General features: G+C 41.8%; 2 protein-coding genes across 2 annotated transcripts; both read right to left on the reverse strand.

The window, feature by feature from the left end:
- Window positions 1-9265: 9265 nt before the first annotated feature.
- LOC113777166 lies at window positions 9266-10284 on the reverse strand. The gene is made up of 2 exons (XM_027322206.1): window positions 9987-10284; window positions 9266-9861 (listed from the first exon to the last, which is right to left on the reverse strand). Exons 1-2 carry the CDS (start codon window positions 10282-10284, stop codon window positions 9266-9268), a joined length of 894 nt encoding a protein of 297 aa, XP_027178007.1.
- A 6-nt stretch (window positions 10285-10290) lies between these two features.
- On the reverse strand, window positions 10291-12895 carry LOC113777167. Its single transcript, XM_027322207.1, has 3 exons — window positions 11905-12895; window positions 10558-11508; window positions 10291-10415 (listed from the first exon to the last, which is right to left on the reverse strand). The coding sequence occupies exons 1-3, from the start codon at window positions 12893-12895 to the stop codon at window positions 10291-10293; spliced, it is 2067 nt and encodes a 688-aa protein (XP_027178008.1).
- Between the last annotated feature and the right edge of the window lie 5455 nt (window positions 12896-18350).

Here is an 18350-nt window from a genome sequence, read left to right on the forward strand (position 1 = left end):
AGCTACAAATTTTCCAGCGGCCCTGCGATTCTTCCAAACAAGAATTCGAGCCACATAAGTCAAGATTTTCACCATACAAACTCACATGCTTGCTAAGATTGAAGTGTTTTAAGATATATGGAGTCAAGATATGTTAATTTACATCTCAGCTTCTCTCCCACGAGTTCTAACAAAAATTTCAGCAAGCATCATTCCTTTGAAAAATCATAACTCGAGTTATAAATATCAAAAAATCATACAACTTACCTCATTAAAAACTAGACTCGAAACACTAAAAATATTTAGAAAACACCTCAAAGAGATTCAGTCCATAAATTGGTCCAAATTGAGTCACATTCTACTACAACATTCTAGTTTTTACTTGTGCAGAGCAGAATTTTTAGTCAATTTTGCTGATTTTCTGGTGTGTATATAAAATGAACCATAGCTCAAATTTTATACTGTTAGAAAGCTCTCTGAGTCTAGTTTCGAACACAATAAACAGAACTCAATTCTGACTTTTCTATACGAAGTTGTAGCAAATTTTCCAAAGTTGCGCAGAGCTTCCTGCGAAATTTCCAGATTGCTAATAATGGTGAGAAAATGCTACTTTCACTGACAAAACCTCACTTCCTTGACTCAAATTTAACATACACTTGTAGTATAAAGTCTCATAGGGTGTTTTGAGTAAAATTGAACTTAAAATCATCATGAAATTTTGGAAATCAAGGCTAAACATCCAGCCCCTATTTTTAGCCAGCAAGCACATTGTTTCTCAATTGTTTTTCCAATCATTCCTTCAACCAATTTTCCAAGTTTAACCAATCCTACCAAGCAAATCCATAAGATGTTGTCACCTACATAACAAGAGATATCTATAGCTAAAATCTCAACAAGAAAACCACCATACTTGCATATAATATCCAAACCCTAAGAACTCAAACATCAAGTTCATGAATCATCAACTTGGAAAACTTTCAAGATTCATCACAAGATTCACTTATCTTAAACATAAGATAAAGAAAGAAGAAAAAACTAACATTTTGTTACCTCTTTTGCCTCCAAAACAAGATGAAAACCAACCAAGTCTTCTACCCTTCCAAGCTTATGCCAAGGTTGATGGCTACTCCAAGATGTCTCCTTCCTTTTTCCCACAAACTAAGCAAGATTGAAGCTAGATTGGATGAAGTCTCTCTTCTCTTTTCTCTTCCCTAGCTCACGGCCCTCTCTCTCTTTTTTTCTTCTTCTTGTTGTTTTTTGCTTTGAAAGACAAGAAATGGAAAGAAAATGATAAGAAAGGTTTGGTCAAAAAAGTTTTTAAAGAAGAAAGCTTGGTCCCTATTATGACACATGTCCAATTCTCTTAGTTTCTTGCTTCAAATATCTCAATTCTCTCTTATTGCTCTAAACTCTCTTCTTTTCCACTATATTCCTCACACATCTCACTAATTTATCACATTACCACAATGCACTACGAGACCTAACATGCACCTAATTAGAAAAGAAAGAATAAAACTCTTGATTCAATCGTTAAAGTATTTAAGAAATTAAGGCAAATGAATTAAACCAAATGAAAGTATAAATTAACTTATTCAAAAATAAGAAAAAAATATAAATAATTTTTGAGTCCTCACATAGTTCGTTTCAAAAGCACTTATGATCGCACCCCATATTGGGATAGAAAATTTGAGAATTTCAATAATTGTAAAGATGCTAAATTTTTTGGAAGAGACATGAAGTATTCAAAAAAAAAAAGAGCTCCTATCTTCTAATAATTAGGGGGTTTTGATTCTACCATTGATATCTAGACTTTAGTGTTGGTGAAAAAAAGAGAAAAAAAAAAGAGAAAGGAAAAGCAAAGAGAAAATGAAGGAAAAAAAATGAAAGAAAAAGAAAATGTGGAGAAAAAGAAAAGAAAAAAAAAGGAGAAAATTCAATACCAAAATCCCTCCAGTGATGATGATAAAAGTCGAAATAGAGTCAAAAATTTTTTAAGCCCAAGTCCAAATTTGGGACAATTTTGGAAGGAATGCGATTTTAAATGCAATATCCTTAAAAATCTTATTTCTTTTAACTATTATTTTCAAGCCACATTACAAGCTCATAACGTCCATTGCTGACTTATTTTTTATGACAAGTTAAAGTAAGGATCAATGGTTAAAGGATCTTCCTCGCTCATGATCACAAGATCATGACCTGTTTCATTGTGTTTAGCTATCTTTTTATCCATATATTTGTGAGGACCTGGATTTTATTTTCTTACTTTTATATTATTTTAATGGTTTAATTAATTATTTATTAACCCGCTTACTCTGAATAATTTATTTCATTCATTTTAAAACCCATTTGTATGCAAAAATGTCTCTTTTATATTTTTAAAATGTTCCGTTCGCGAATTTAATTTTTCTACGGCTTGTTTAGTGAGAAATAGCAAATACACGTTTTTCGAGGCAATATTCGATCCGAGAGTACAATGATTTTGGAGATTTGAGGACTCAGGTTTTCTTTCTTAATTTAGTCATCTTATAAGTTATCTGTCCTAGAGTTAGTTAATTATATTTTAGTGGCGTGAATTACCCTTAAGTTTCGCCTTGTAACGCGCGCATCGGAAGTTCGCGTAAATCGAGCTGGAACGGTTAAATGGAGATTTAAGAAACTTATACTGGACTACTAAGAGTGAATAATTATAGTGTTAAAGGAACTACATTGGAGGATTAGTACACTAGTATAACAAACGAGAGAGAAAACGGTGGTACGATACCCGCGCGCGACACTATTAAGAGTTGATTTTTGAAGAGCTTTTGGCTACAAATTCATTAAGCTTCCAAAGGAAGATTCACTCAACACAAAAACCCTCTCTCTTCTCTCACTTAGTGCCGGCTGAACTCCTCAAGGAAGGAGAAGAGAAAGCTCTTCATCTATCTTGCTCATTCTTGCTCCAAATCACTTCTAACTTTGCATCCAACCTCAAAACCACTTGGAGATTAACCTTGACTTGGAGGAAAGCTTCATTTTGTGGTTTTCTTGGGAGCTTTAGTGGTGAAAAATTTCTAGTTTCCTTCAAGAACAAAAAGGTAGTCATCATCAACTTTGAATCTCTCCATTTAATGCAAGATTTACGGTTGGTTGAGCAAGGGTTTGAACCCTATGCAGGAATCTAGGTAGCAGACTTGAGGAGTTTAAATTCTTGCTTTAATCTTTAGGTAGAGGTCTTGAGGTGGCCTATTGGTAGCTGGCTTGAGGTGTAAATTGCTTTCTTTTGATTGTTATGTGTTTAGATGGAAAGAATACGGTTAGAAATGAAGAGAAAATCGAAGGAAACTGGCTGAATCTGTCCTGTACTTGTCTTGCTTGAATTTCAAAAATTTGTTGGTTATTGGACTATGAAATTGGTTGATATATGTTGTGTATTATGTGTAGAAAGTTTCTACCAAAAATCATTTGAATTGGTTGAGCAAAACTCGAATTTTTGAAACTTGAAGAAATCTGGAAAACGTGTTCTGGGCAGCTGAACAGTGCCCCTTTGATCGAACATATCTCTTTGTACAAAAGTTGAAATCGAGTGCCATTTGTGGCATTTGAAACTAAATATTTGTAGCTTTCCAACGGTATAAAGTTCACCTTATAGTTCGAACTGAGTGAACCGTAGTGATTCAATAAAATTGACTGTCCTGTTAAAGTTATCTGTCCTAGAGGAATTGAGAGCTGCGTTTTGTGGCTCTATTTTCTCTCACTTGTGAACTGATTTTGGAAATAATCTCTTCTGATGAAATGTATCCTTTTGAACACTGCCCCTTTGATCGAACATATCTCTTTGTACAAAAGTTGAAATCGAGTGCCATTTGTGGCATTTGAAACTAGATATTTGTAGCTTTCCAATGGTATAAAGTTCACCTTCTAGTTCGAACTGAGTGAACCGTAGTGATTCAATAAAGTTGACTGTCCTGTTAAAGTTATCTGTCCTAGAGGAATGGAGAGCTGCATGTTTTGGCTCTATTTTCTCTCACTTGTGAACTGATTTTGGAAATGATCTCTTCTAATGAAATGTATCCTTTTGAATCTAGTTTCCAACGCTACCAACCATTCCGAATTTGAACTTGTATTGAGTGAGTTATGGCCTGATTTTGAAAGTACGATAAAGCTGGAAATATGGAAATCCCTTCCTTCTTGCTAGCCGACTGGTCTAGCTTGATGTAGGATGTTTTGTTTCGAAAATCTTGATGTCCATTGCTTGTCAATTGCTTATTAAATGTTTCTAGAACACTGGTTTCAAAAATGAACCAAATTGGAGTTGATTCCATTGGGAAAAATGTTTGAAAAGGAAAGAAAAGCAAGAAGACAGATTTGCTTTGAGAATTTCCTAAATTTTGGTGGTTTTGTTAACTCCCTTCCCGTACAAGTTTCTGCGTGAAAATTGATAGTGAAGTATTCTCATATGGAATTTTGAGTGTACCAAATTTGGTGATATTCTAAGACCATTTCGATACCCAACTGAAATCCCAAAGTTTGCCTTTCAAATTTGAAAAATTTACCGAACCGCCCACTATTTTAGCCGACTTTGAGCTACTATATCTTGACGCTCAGAATTCCGAATTTAGTTCCGTTTGTTTTGTTGGAAACCTTGATTGGAACTCTTAATGTGTTACGAATTTCAAGGGCTGTTTGCCAAATTTCCAAAGTTTGTCGAAAAACATGACTGAAACTGTCTTGCTTGTTCAGGTCAGCCACTTTGGGCTAAAAATTGAATGTCTTCTATTTAGAATTTCGAAAAAGTGTCTTCTTTAGATCTAGTTTCCAATGGTACCAAGTTTTCCAATTTTTGGCCTACGGAGTGCAAGATTCGATTTTCCAAAAATTGTCATGCAAAACTGAAATTTCCTGATTTCGTATGAAATGAGTTTTTGAGAACTCATTACTCCTTCTCGATATTGATTGATCGTTTTCAACTTGATTTCATGGAGGAAATCAGTTTCTCTTGTATTATTATACCCTCACTTTTGAATCTCGATTTTTGAGATATTGAGGCTTTTCGAAACATTGTATTAGTTTGAAAATAAACGTACATTCCTCCTTGTTTGGCAGGGAGTTTGTAAGTATTTATAAGTGATTGTTAATTGTTATTTGCTCAGGCGCTTAAGAGGATCTTGAAGAGAATCCCGGAGCCGACTGCTAAAGGCCTTTTGCACTTACTCCCTTATTTTGATTTGGTGAGTGTCAAGTGCATGTTAAGTGCTTATGTGGTTGAAATATTAATTGTACAAGTGTTATACATGATGCGTAAACTCGCCGAGGCGAGGGTGTACTTTATCGCCCTCGTCCTCTCTCTCTTTTAATTACGTGAGACTTATTACATGAATACATATGTTTGGGAATTGTACATGAATATGTTTAACTTATGACTTCTGAGTGGATGCATGTACCACACCCTGTTCGGGTGGGAGGTGTCTCTTATACCGTCTTAGTGCTATAATCGGTTCTCTAAGCGATAGCATGTACCACACCAATTCGGGTGGGAGGTACCTCTCATGTCGACTTAGAACCATAAACAATTCTGAATGGATGTATGCACCACACCAATTCGGGTGGGAGGTACCTCTCATACCGTCTCAGTACTATAATTGGTTCTCGGAGAGATAGCATGTACCACACCAATTCGGGTGGGAGGTACCTCTCATGTCGACTCCGAACCATAAACAATGATTGGTAATTGTACATGAATATATTTAACTCGTGAGCTCTAAGCGATAGCATGTACCACACCGATTCGGGTGGGAGGTACTTCTCTTGTCGACCGAGTACCATAAATAATTGTAATCGGTTCCCTGAGCGATAATATGTATCACACCGATTCGGGTGGGAGGTACCTCTCATATCGACTCAGAACCATAATCAAAGTATAAGTCGATTGGAGCGATGTCTCATTGACCACTTATTTCTCTGAGTGGTAGCATGTACCACACCAATTGGTGTGGGAGGTACCTCTCATGTCGACTCAGAACCATAAATAGAGTAAGAGATTTTCTACAGAATTAAATACCTACCCGGTTGACGGAATGTCACCACGTGGAGGTATTGGATCGAATTTCGGCAAAGAAATTGAAAATTAGCTCCTGAGAGCTCCTGTATCCTACTCAAGTGTGTTTAATTGTTAATCGTGATTTACTTGAATGTTATAGCTTTACTCCTCATACAAGTGTTATTATTACATGAACTGCGTGTTTGTATGCTTTTCTTTGCCTCACTGAGCGTTAGCTCATCCCATTCCATTTGTTATTCCTTAACAGGAAAGTGACATGAAGGAAGTGATTGGAAGATACTAGTGAAGGCAAGTCTTTTGTATAGTTTGGTATGTTGTAACTGATCTTTGGAAAAAATGTGAGATTTGGAACTCGATGTAATTGACTGAGATTTATATCCACGGATGTACTTGTGCAATGAAATATTATAGTCATGTTATTATTTTGGCATATTTAGATGAAATCATTGGAATTGATCTGTTTTTCATTTGAGAATTGAAGTGAGTCCTGGCGAGAGTTGGGCAGGCGGTCCGCCGAACCGTTTGATTCGCCTTAGGGGGAGGTGGAGTCGTCACACTATTACAACCTCATAAATCTTATATGTTGACTGAATTTTCATAAGAAATAAAGGTGAGAAACTATTTGCTTTTACCAAGATGCAGTATTGAATGGGTTAGATGCAGTTCAAGCACAAAGTAAAGAGATTTTCTGATGTGCAGTCTTTAGTTATTATTTATTTTAACCACCTAAAAATTCAAAATATTATCCACTCGTTTGGTCCTAAAGGATGAACTAACAAGAAAGAGTGATTCTTTTGCCTAAATGCTAATTTTAAATGAGGAAGAGATCTGTTGCAATTTAGTCTTGTTTTGATAAGTTCATCATGTAGTCTTTTACATAAGTTTAAGCATGACATTTTTTTTGGCTTTTTTTTTCATTTAAAGAATGCCATTTCTATTGTAGTGCATGTGCTTAATGATACACCAATGCACATTGCATGTTAGCTTTTGATTATTTTCTTAATTTTAGGGAGCACAGTTTTCTTGTTTTTGTTAAATAAATGGAAAGTCATCCAAACAAATTTTTTTGTAATTAAATAGCCTAAATTGGGCTAAATTTTTGTAATATCCTTGTGGAGATTGTCCAAGGGTCAAGTAATATACCTTAACATCTGTTGTTTAAAATTTGACTTTGATAAGTTAACACTTTACATGAGTAGCAATTGTTGCATCATTTTTCCAAATAAAGAAAGAAATTTTCGAGAAAAAATTCAAGTGCATGTTACATTTTGGCAAACCCCCTACTATCTTTTGGATTCTAATTACGTGATCATATATGCTCTTATGTGTTTACATGTGTTTATATGTTTTATTTTATTTATTTATTTTAAAATTCTATTCAATTTTTATGTGTGTTTAATCTAAATTTTGTAATTATTTGGAGAGTATTTAAATACCTCAAGATATAATAAATAGATAATATCTTTGCAAAAGTTGTAATTAGATAGACCAACGTAATAGATAGGATATATAGATTTATTTTATTATGTTTCCTCATTTTAAATTGTAGTTAGGTCCTCCATTGTAATAGATAGATTTTGTGTGTTTATATATCTTATGTGTTTATGTGTTTTACTCGCTTTTTTCAGGATTTTGTATTTAAATATTATACTTATGTGTTACGTGTTTTATGTGCTGTTATGTGCTTACTTGTTTTAATTTATGTTTTATTTGTTTTATTATTTATTATAAATGCATAACATCACCATATTAGTCCAACGCTAGTTGTGACCCTTACTCACTTTCTTGCTAGTCTAACATTAGTGAGAATTTTTAGAAATAGACTAATCCAACGCTAGACCCTTAGATTATCTACGTATTATATTCATTTTTGTGTGTCATTCATTGCATTTTCATGCATTTTTCCTATTTTAGGCAACTTTTCTCATTTGCATGAGGCATACCATTTAGATTCGCATTTCATTTAGAAAATTAAAAAAATAAATTAGTTAATTTGCCTGCTTATGTTAGAAGAGTCACTTTTCGAATATGAAAAATGGGCAATTGTAGATTTTTAGGCTAAATACTCCATTAATCCATATATAAGAAACAAAATCGAGTTTTTGTCTCCTCTATCCATTATATTGCATTTCTTTTTTTGACTACTTATAGCTATATATAAAGCCTAATTTTCCTCTCTTTGAGTTTCATTTTTGCATACTCATGATTCCTTTCAAAGAATTATTTTGGCATTCACAATCAATGTGATTAATATCGATAAGATTTTGAATGGATATTTTACATCTTTTCTATATTTTCTTTAAGTTTAGTTTTGCATCCATATAGGAAACATCTAAATGTGATAAGTTTAAGGGTTGGATTAGTAAATTTTTTTACTAAATCTCGCAATTAACTTAGACTAGGTTGAAAGAGAGTTTTAGATTTGAGCTGATCGAACCTTTGCCTTCCATTTTTTCAACCGTGACTCCCAAACTCATCTTCTCTTGTTTTCTAAGACCTAAAATTGTCAAAAAAGGGTTTTATTTTATTTTATTTTTTGTCAAAAAATATTTTTGGGTGACTTGGTACACCTAAATTCAATACCAAGTGGCGATTCCTTTTTTTAAAAAATTCTTTTTAGACTAAATTTTGAACCCAATCTATTGCATTCTTTAAAGTTTCATTTTAGTCACTTTTTCACTTACTAGGTTTTCAGCTCTGACGCCATGCATCAGGTAGTTGAGACTCATTATTTTGCTATTATGTTTGTGTGTTTTTTTTCTTTGTTAGATGTAGTAGTCATTTGTGTGAGTGTGTATTTTTTCCTAATTGCACAGATAAATAAGACCTTGAAATTAGGTTATCTAACATTCTTAATGTAGCATTAATCAGTAAGTAATGACAAAAATTAGGTAGAATTATAAGGCATGGTTATCTAACTTTTTTAATGTAGCATTAATCATTAAATAATGCCTAAAATTAGGTAAAACTAAAAGGTATATGGCTATATATATAATATGTAGTCTTACTTATTAGTCACGTTACTTCTCTAAGATAAGCAATTTGACAATTTTCATTTTTTTTTGACAATTTCGATTTGCTGGTACTTCATATTTAACAGTCTGATAGAAGAAAGAAAGAAAAAAAGACAATTGTAAAATGGGTTTATCATTTTCTTTTGTTTGCTAGACTTTTTTTTTTTTTTTTTCAAAAGAGGATTTTATTCAAGTTGAAACGTACGGAAGAATACAAAACCCAGGCCCGAGCAACTTACGCTCTAACATAAGGAATCCCAAGGCTATCTAAACGTATGAAACGGCGAACCCTACGTGGAAGTAACTCTTCACCGGTGTACACCTGGTCTTGGCCCAGCTGCAAAGAAGCTAGAGAATCTGCTACCATATTAGCTTGCCGATAGATGTGGCAAAGTGATGCCCCCAATTCTGTCACTAAGCCCCGTATATTCCTCAAAACGTTACATACCGGCCAGCGTGCCAAAGCTCCCAAATTAACCATCTGGACGAGAGTCCCAGAGTCGCTCTCTACCCTAATGTCAATCATTTGTCTGTCGCGACATAGGGTTAACCCGGCCATCAATGCCAGTGCCTCTGCGTGGACCACACCAACCTCCCCGAACTCCTTGTAAAATGCAAAGATCACCGTGCCCTCGCTCGACCGGACCACGCCACCACCGAATGCCCCATATATTCCGACACTGGCATCTGTATTCAGTTTCAGATATGGCGCAGGGGGCCTGTCCCATGCTACAAGGAGCGGCCGCTTCACCGCCCCCGTTCCCTGAATCCCTCTAGCCCAAATACAATCCCTATCGCCCTGAAATGACTGCCCCAACTTCCGTGCATGCCCTAGGAGTTCAATGAAATTGCCCACCTGCCATATAACATGGTCCGCATTCATCCTCACCCCCCTCGAACCTAGCCTGATTCCTCGCTCTCCAAATAAACCACAGGGACGCAATCGGAACTAATACCTGAACATGGTTCTCGCTCACCATCGGGTGGGATAAGAACCACGACATCAGCACAGAAGATACCCCATATACCCCCCTCCGCAAAAGCCCGAACTGGTGACCAAAGTGACCCCAAACGGTCGCGGCCACTGGATCGGTCACAAAAAAATGCTCCGCAGTTTCGCTCGCCCCTTCGCAGCAAGAGCACGTCGACCACAACTTTACGCCTTTCCGCTGCAACTGAACGTCTAAGGGAATCCATTTCCTCAACAACCGCCAAACAAAAAAGGACATCTTCTTCGGTAACATAGCGCTCCATATGTACCTACTCACCATAGAGGAATTCCCTTTCTGGCGCAGGCCCTCCACCGCCGCTGAGACCGTGAAGTCCCCAGAGGCAGACCCCTCCCAGACCATTTGGTCCTTCAAATGTGGGAAAATTTGTTGCTGCTGTACCAGAGAAACATATGCCTCAGGCAACCACTGTCTGAGACGTGCTACGTCCCAACCACCGCATAAATAAAGTTCGCCCACTAGCACAACCGGCATATTGGACGCGTCCAGAAGGTTCGCCAGTGGCAACTCGGTGCACCATCGATCCTGCCAAAAATACACCAAGCCCTCTCCCAAACACCAAAGAATCCTCCCCTCTGCATACTCCCGGATTTTTGCCAGGCGCCGCCAGGAAAGGGGGGGCGATCGACATCAACCAATGCCGGGTGCCTGCCTCTGATATATTTGTAGTGCATGAATTCCGCCCATGCCGAGTCCTTCTTCCGCAGCTTCCACCACAGCTTGCAAGAGAAAGCCTTAATCATATCTTCAAATGACCGAAACCCCAAACCCCCTTCTCCTACCGGGAAGCAAACTTTTTCCCAGGCTGCCCAGTGAACCCTCTGCTCCGTCGTGGAGTGGTCCCAGAGGAAAGTGTTGCAGATTCGTCGCAGAGCGATAGTGACCGCCTTAGGCGGCTGCACCACTTGGAGCAAATGCAGCGGAATCGAGCTCAGCACGTGGCGAATAAGAATTATCTTGCCCCCCCTGGATAGCAACTTGGAGCTCCAATGGAAAAGCCGCTGTCTCACTTTCGCTAGTAACCCATCAAAGGTCACGCAGCTAAGTCTGCCCTTCACCAACGAAACCCCCAGATATCTGAAAGGCAATCCGAGCTGACGGAAGCCGAGGATGGACTGCACCAACTGTATCTGCTCCATAGCCATCCCAGAGGCCGGGGTGAAAGAACTCTTCTCAACATTTACTTTCTGCCCCGACCACGTTTGGTACTGCCACAAGAATTGCTTAATTGCCGCCAAAGCCTCCGCCGAACAACGCGTGAAGACTAGGATATCATCCACGAACGCTAAGTACGGGACACGCGATCCCGCCGATGCAAAGAACCTACTCTCCTTTGCCAGGAATAAGTCGTGGATCCCTCGACCTAGAAATTCGGCCACAAATAAGAATAGGGCAGGCGACAAAGGGTCCCCTTGACGGACCCCCCGCGAGGACTTGAAGTGCCCCGCTGGCTCGCCGTTGACCAGCACTGAGAATCACGAATTGGAGAAAGTCCTGAAACACAAGTCAACCACCCGTTCATCCAATCCAAACTGTCGAAGCATGAAGAGCAAGAACGGCCACTCCACCCTATCATACGCCTTTTCCATATCCAGTTTTAGAATCAGATTCGGCTCCTTCAGATGCCTGTCCAAATCCAGCACAAGCTCCTGAGCTAATAGAATATTGTCCGCAATACCCCGGCCCGGTACAAAACCCGTCTGCCAAGGAGATATGACTGCCGGGAGCACTTTATTAATCCTGGTCGCCAAAATCTTAGAGATGATTTTGGAGCTCACGTTGCAAAGGCTAATCGGTCTGAAGTCACGCCATTGGCAGGCTCCCTCCACCTTGGGGATCTAGACTAGAAGGGAGCTCGACCAACCTCTTGGCTGGCCGACCCCTTTAAAAAAATCCTGAACCGCCTCCACAAGATCATCCTGTACAATCTTCCAGCAGATCTGGTAGAAGCCCACTCCAAAGCCATCCGGGCCCGGGGCACTGTTCACCTCCATCGCGAAAACTGCCTCTCGGACTTCCTCCACTGTCAGTGCTGCCTTCAAATTATCATTGCAAGCACTGTCCACCTGAGGCACCTCAAAAGGAAGCGCTGGAAAACTTCCCCTGAAGGCCGAATCTGACGTAAACAGTCTGGCAAAGAAGTCCGTTGCCGAATCCTTAATATGTTGCCCCGTGTCACACCAACGACCCTTCGCGTCCTTAATCCTAGCGATAAAGTTGGAGTTCCTTCGCTGACGGACCACCGAGTGAAAGAAGGAGGTGTTAGCATCACCTTCGCGAAGCCACTTAATTGCCGATTTTTGCCTCCAAAATTCACACTCGATTCCCAGCTCCCTAGTGTATACCGCTCTAGCCTCATTGAGTAAGGTCCTGGAGGTGTCGTCCCGATTCCTATCATATTCCTCCTCCCATTGTCTGTAAACGCCCTCCGCCTCCTTAACTCTGGAAGCAATGTCACCAAACGTCTCTCGGCTCCACTGTCGCAGTCTATTCCTCACTTGTGTCAGTTTGTTGAAGAACCGAGTCATACCCACCCCCGAAACTTCCGTCCCCCATGTTTCACTAACCACTGCAAGAAAGCCAGGGTGACGGGCCCAAACATTCAGAAATCTGAAGGAAGCAAGGGAGGAAGCTCCCATTCGTGGGGTACATTTCACAAGTAACGGGGCGTGATCTGAGCATCCCCTAGCTAGGTGGGAAACCCTAGACACCGGATACGCTTCCATCCACCTGCCGTTGGTCAAGGCCCGATCCAACCTCTGCCATAACGATCCATTCGTCCAGGTAAATTTTGAGCCGTCAAAGTCCATTGCGGATAAACCACAGCGGAACATTGACTCATTAAATTCCTCCATATTCCGGACATTGGGGGGGAACCCCCAGCCCGCTCCTCAGCTGAGGATATCACATTAAAATCACCTATTACCATCCAGGGGAGATCCATCATCCCCTCTAATCCTTCCAGCGTCTCCCAGAGCGGCCGTCGTACCACTCTGGTGCACTTGGCATAAACGAATGACACATATAAGGAGACGCCAGAGACAAATGACGTCATCACATGTACCACTTGTTCCGCACTTTCTACGCACTGCAGAGTTAACCCCCTATCCCAGAGCAGCCAAATTTTCCTATTGATGAAACTTGCTGCGTTGTCGAATTTAAGCCTCCATCTAACTATTTCCAATTGGCCTAATTCGGACATAGGTTCCAAAAGGGCCAGTAGACGGACCGAACTGTTGCTACAAATCCTTCCCAAATATCGAAGGGAGTCCGCGCGGGAGGCTCCCCGAATGTTCCAACATACTGTACTAATTGGATTTAACATTAGAACACAGTGAGTAGGAAGCTTGAGTAGTATGTAGTACCTGTTTCTGGGATGTACCCTTGTGCGGGTGGCCCCGTCCCCTCCTGACGACATTCAGCGTGTCCCTTGCTGTCGTGTTCTCTCCACTTCTCTCACCTTGTGTTTCTGCACCCTTTGCTTGTAGAGCTTGCCACCTAAGGCGCAGCTCATTGTGGGACTCCAAGAGTTGCTGTTTTGTGATGCCCATTGGCACGAGGTTGTCCGCCGACAGCCTTCGCGGTAGACGTCTGCGAAGGCTCGGCGGGAAGTCCTATGGCGAGTCCGACATACTTCCGTCGTCGCCTTTCACCTCCAAGCTCTGGAGAGCCGCGAACCTGTTCTGTCCCACGATGTTGGTGGCTGCATCCGTCGCCTCCTGGTCATCACCAGAGCAAACCAGCTCAATGACCAGCCCATCCCCTACCGTCTCCCCATCTTGCCGCTGCATGCGCATTGGCAGTTCTCTTGGTCCACGCGCTTGGGGAGGTGGCTGCTCAAGGTCAGTCCCTGCGACTCTCAATTCATGGCTTGGATCTCTGGGAGTCTCTGCCTCTGGCTCTACCGTCGGCACTCGTTCCATATCTTCACGTTCCTCCTGGCGTTGTGCCGCTAGCATGGGAGACACAGCCGTCTCCTCTGCCACACCCATCAGCGCTCCGCTCTTTGTAACCACTGCAACTACACCGTTGGCTGTAGGAGATATCCCGTTGCTGCATCCCACCTGTGATGCCCCCGCTGCCGACTCTCCTTCCACGTTCTTCAGCAGTCTATCGCCCCCGTCACCGTTACTTCTAGCCGTTGTGTCTGCTGTGGCGTTACCACAGCCTTCGTCTAATGGAGGTTTTGGCACATAAACCTGGTGCTGGGTTACACGCTGCGCATGGGTCACCTTCCTCACCGGACGCAGAGTTGGATTTTTCCTAAAGCAGGTCTCATCAGCGTGTCCAAATATGTTGCAGAAGGAGCAATATTTCGACAGGTTTTCCATCTCCACCGGCTGCCAAAAACCATACTGGTCCTCTCCAATCCATATTCTCTTCACCGGCGTAGCAGCAAGGTTGATTTCTACCAGGACCCGCGCCACCGATGGGCGTCGAAGGTCGCATGGTGCAGCGTCAACCCGGAGAGGTCGACCCAGCATTGCAGCGAGCCGCAGCAACTGGTTCTTTTGAAAGAATGGTAGAGGAAGATCCGGGAACGCCACCCACACCGGAGCCGCAGCCAACTCCTGATTCGCTTTGAACTCAAGGGACCACTTGGAGATTGACATGGGTGAACTCCGAACATACCTAATTCTCCGAGCGAATAACCGGGCGTAGTCCTCCTCCAATGTTGGGCGGAGCAGCACATGCTTCGGATCTAGGAGGCCGACCGTGCAGTCCCCCTTGAGGCCGAGAGAGGTGATAAATCTTCTGATAATCTCCATGGAAGGCCTGGAGTATGAGAACCTACCCACGAGCGCGTTCTGGAACGGTTCTGAAAGCGTCGCAATCTCCTGTCTTGTCAGCCGGAGGGCAGGTTCTCCTCGGAAGGAAGAGATCTCGCCCAGCGCTGCCATACCAGTTCCGGTTAATCCAGTTGATGCCACTGCCGCGTAGGATTTGGGCGGTGGCGGCCCTCCCTCTGGGGGTTGCACCATGCACGTCCGACGGCGAATACTGACCCAAGGTTCCCACGAAACTTTGGGCTAGGGTTCGCTTCGTTTTCTTGGCAAATAGCTACTTTTATCAATATTCAGCAAATAATTCTTTGCTAGACTTGAATGAGCTTTCAAACATATTTAAAAATATTTTTGGACCAACGTAAAATTGAATTAATTTTTTTTGTATATTCAGTGGCTTTTTTCTTTTACATTAATAGGTCTGGATGCATGACATATAATTTTTATTCAACTCTATCCCACCATGACCTAGGTTTATATATATTGTCATTTCTCCTAATCAAGATTTCATATTGGATCCTTTTCTTTTTGTTGTAATTCAGATGCTTCTTTGATTGATAGATTAAAAGTCTTCAAGAATGGTGGGAGCAATAATGGTTTCTTTGGACAAGACATCATCTATTGAAAATGAGTCTCGAACTCTCAACATTGAACAACTACAACTTGCAAGGGTAAATATACATATTTTCTTATTTTTCTTTCTTTCTTCTTTTTTTTGGTTGTCTATTCTTTGTTTATTTTTGGAGATTTTGATGATTTTGGTTCTGATAATTTGTATAGGAGGCAGCACTTTATGTGATGAGTACAAGGAGCATGGAAGAAGCTCTTTTAATGACATTGCTTCTAATAAAGAGAAATGGGGAGAAAGAAGAAGAGAGGAGTGGTCCTTTAGAGATTTTAAGCATTTCATTGCTGATAATGATTTGATAGATGTAGGTTTTGATGGAAATCCCTGGACTTGGTGTAATAATTGGGAAAATGAAGGAGAAATCAAACAAAGGCTGGACAGAATGTTGTGTACTCCTATCGGGTTCCAGAGGTTTGATAAAACTAGATGCAAACATGTGGATAATTACAGCTCAGACCATAGTATGCTTGTGGTTGATACTGAACCTGTGGAGGAAAAAAGAAGGAAAAAATTCATTTTTGACAAAAAGTAGATACGGCAAGAAGGGATTGCAAAGGTGATTGATGAAGCTTGGAAGATAGAAGTGGAAGGATCAAGAATGTATAAAGTCACAAGGAAGATTTCTAATTGTAGAGTGGCCTTACTAAAATGGAAGAACAGTTTTCAGCATAACTCTAGGAAAGAAATTAATAGAATTAAGGCTGAGATGGAGAGGCTTAGAGAGTCACCTGATTTCAATAGAAGGGCTATGGATGAGCTAAAGATTCAACTCAAGAGAGCTTACTCTAATGAGGAATTGTACTGGGCCCAAAAGTCTAGAGTGTGAGAACCCAGAAAAAAAAAATTTATTATTTATTTATTATTTTATTCCTGTGCACCCGTTTTCTTTTATTTCTGTCCAAGTTGGCCTTCGACGACTGGGTGGTTACTCTAGCCTCCCGAGGTAACACCGGACAATTAGCTATTTGATGCTCCGCACTCCCGCAGCGCAAGCATTTCCTTTCTTTCCTCCAACAGTTGTCCTCAGTGTGGTTTGGTTTCCCACAAAATCCACAGGGTACGCGTGCAACTGAGGCCGAACTTCCTTGTGAGACGCCTCTCTGTGGGCCCCGTCCATTGTGACCACCCCTCGGCGGAGTCCCTCGCGTCATCCCCGGTTGCCTTCCTCCCCCGGCTCCTCTTCCAAACTTGGGAGGGGTCCCTTTATCCCCTTGGGTCGAACTACTCGCAGAGAACCCCGTTTTTTCACCTGAAAGTTCCTTACTTGAAGCCTGGCATTTTCAACTCGCAAAGCTTTCTCCACAGCGTCACTAAAGGTATTGATCTGGGCTACCGCCAGATCCTTTTGAATTTCCACATTGAGCCCTTGAATAAAACGCCGAACTCTCCTTTGCTCCGTTAGAATGAGTTCAGGGGCGAACTTAGATAAACGAGTAAACTGGCTCTCGTACTCAGCCACCGATTGCGTTCCCTGACGGAGTCTAATGAACTCGTCCTCTTTTTTTTCCTGAACTAGAGGGGGAAAGTATTTCGCGTTGAAGTCCCTCATAAAGTTTACCCATGTTCTTGGTGTTTGTTCCCGGTCCCACTTCAGTCGTATCATGTTCCACCAAGAACGCGCGGCCCCTTCCAATTGGAAGACAGCGAATGTAACCTGTCTCTCTTCTGAATAGTGTAGGGCGGCAAAAATATCTATCATTTTCTCTAACCATTTTTCGGCCACGTCCGGATCTGGCCCCCCCAGAAATTTTGGCGGAGAGAACTTCTGAAATCTCTCTAGGGCCCGATCTTCACTCTCTACTACATGGCCAGGGTTCCCAGGTTGCTGGATAGGAGGTTGGCCCTGCTGTTCCACTACGTGGGCTAACAGGTCGGTCATTTGCTGCATAGCAGCAGATATTTGGGCACTAGGGTCAACCCTAGGTTCAGGATTTGGTTCAGTCGTAGTATCCCTAGTACCCCCGTCAGTTGTGGGTTGCCTAACCCCGCGCCCGCGGCCTCGTCTACTACGAGTGCCTTCCATTGCTCTAATGTCACTCTAAAGTCGAGGCACAAAATAATATTAAAAGTGCATATAAATATAATCATATAAACATGAACAAAGAACCAAAAATAAACACCATATAAGGCATGTATACACAGAACACATAACTGTGTCAAACAGTCCTACATGAGCAGTCAAGCAAATATATACAAAAGTACTCCCGTGAAGCCAAAAGAGAGTCTGTCAAAATACACTGTACAACCTAGGTCCCAAAAGGTACAAAACAGCTAACCAAAAGCTTTTCCTAGGTATCCCTCACACGGGATCAAAACAAGGCTCAAAAGCCCTAATCTAGTCCTCGACGGAGCCAACCGACTCCCCCCCAGAGCTAAAGCTAGGGGCGCCTCCCTGACCTGCAGCTCCGTCACCTGGAACTTCCCCTGGCGCATTGGTGCCAATCACTCCCTGGATGAGTGCCCCACACGCATCGATAATAGCGCCGGACCGGTCTCTCACCTCCCGGACTACCCTAGTGAGGCGATCGTTAACCACCTGCAAATGCTCCCTCAGCGTGTTCGTCCTCTCCTGCTCCATGGCCACGTCCCCCTGGAGCTCTCCAATCCTATCGGCCTGCATCCGCGTGATGCCCCTAAGTCTAAGGGTCTCAGTGCACTCCCTGGCGGCGGCACATCTAAGCCTCCGTCATTCAGCAAGTACCGCCACAACCACGTGGTCCGCGTAAGAGTAAAACTGGCAACGCCTATAGCGGCGGGTCCGGCTAGCGGTATACCACAGCCGGATCGGACCTCCCGGTCTCTCCTGGTAGTCGATAACCCGTGGGCGCCTCTGAGGTGGCTCATCTCCGCCCGCTCCACTAGTGCCAGCCATAACCTACAAAGATAGCAAAGGTTTAT

The sequence above is a fragment of the Coffea eugenioides genome, chromosome 7, assembly GCF_003713205.1.
Source record: "Coffea eugenioides isolate CCC68of chromosome 7, Ceug_1.0, whole genome shotgun sequence".
NCBI classification, from domain to species: domain Eukaryota; kingdom Viridiplantae; phylum Streptophyta; class Magnoliopsida; order Gentianales; family Rubiaceae; genus Coffea; species Coffea eugenioides.

What these genes read in the sequence shown, in the direction of transcription:
- LOC113777166 (XM_027322206.1), bottom strand. Translation starts at nt 10,284, where the DNA reads ATGGAGCGCTATGTTACCGAAGAAGATGTCCTTTTTTGTTTGGCGGTT. An exon ending in TGAGCGAGAACCATGTTCAG is followed by an intron (nt 9,862 to 9,986) that starts GTATTAGTTCCG and finishes TTGAACTCCTAG; the next exon opens with GGCATGCACGGAAGTTGGGG.
- LOC113777167 (XM_027322207.1), bottom strand. Translation starts at nt 12,895, where the DNA reads ATGGAGGAATTTAATGAGTCAATGTTCCGCTGTGGTTTATCCGCAATG. An exon ending in AGGGGTCGGCCAGCCAAGAG is followed by an intron (nt 11,509 to 11,904) that starts GTTGGTCGAGCT and finishes CGTGATTCTCAG; the next exon opens with TGCTGGTCAACGGCGAGCCA. An exon ending in TATTTTTGGCAGGATCGATG is followed by an intron (nt 10,416 to 10,557) that starts GTGCACCGAGTT and finishes TCTCTGGTACAG; the next exon opens with CAGCAACAAATTTTCCCACA.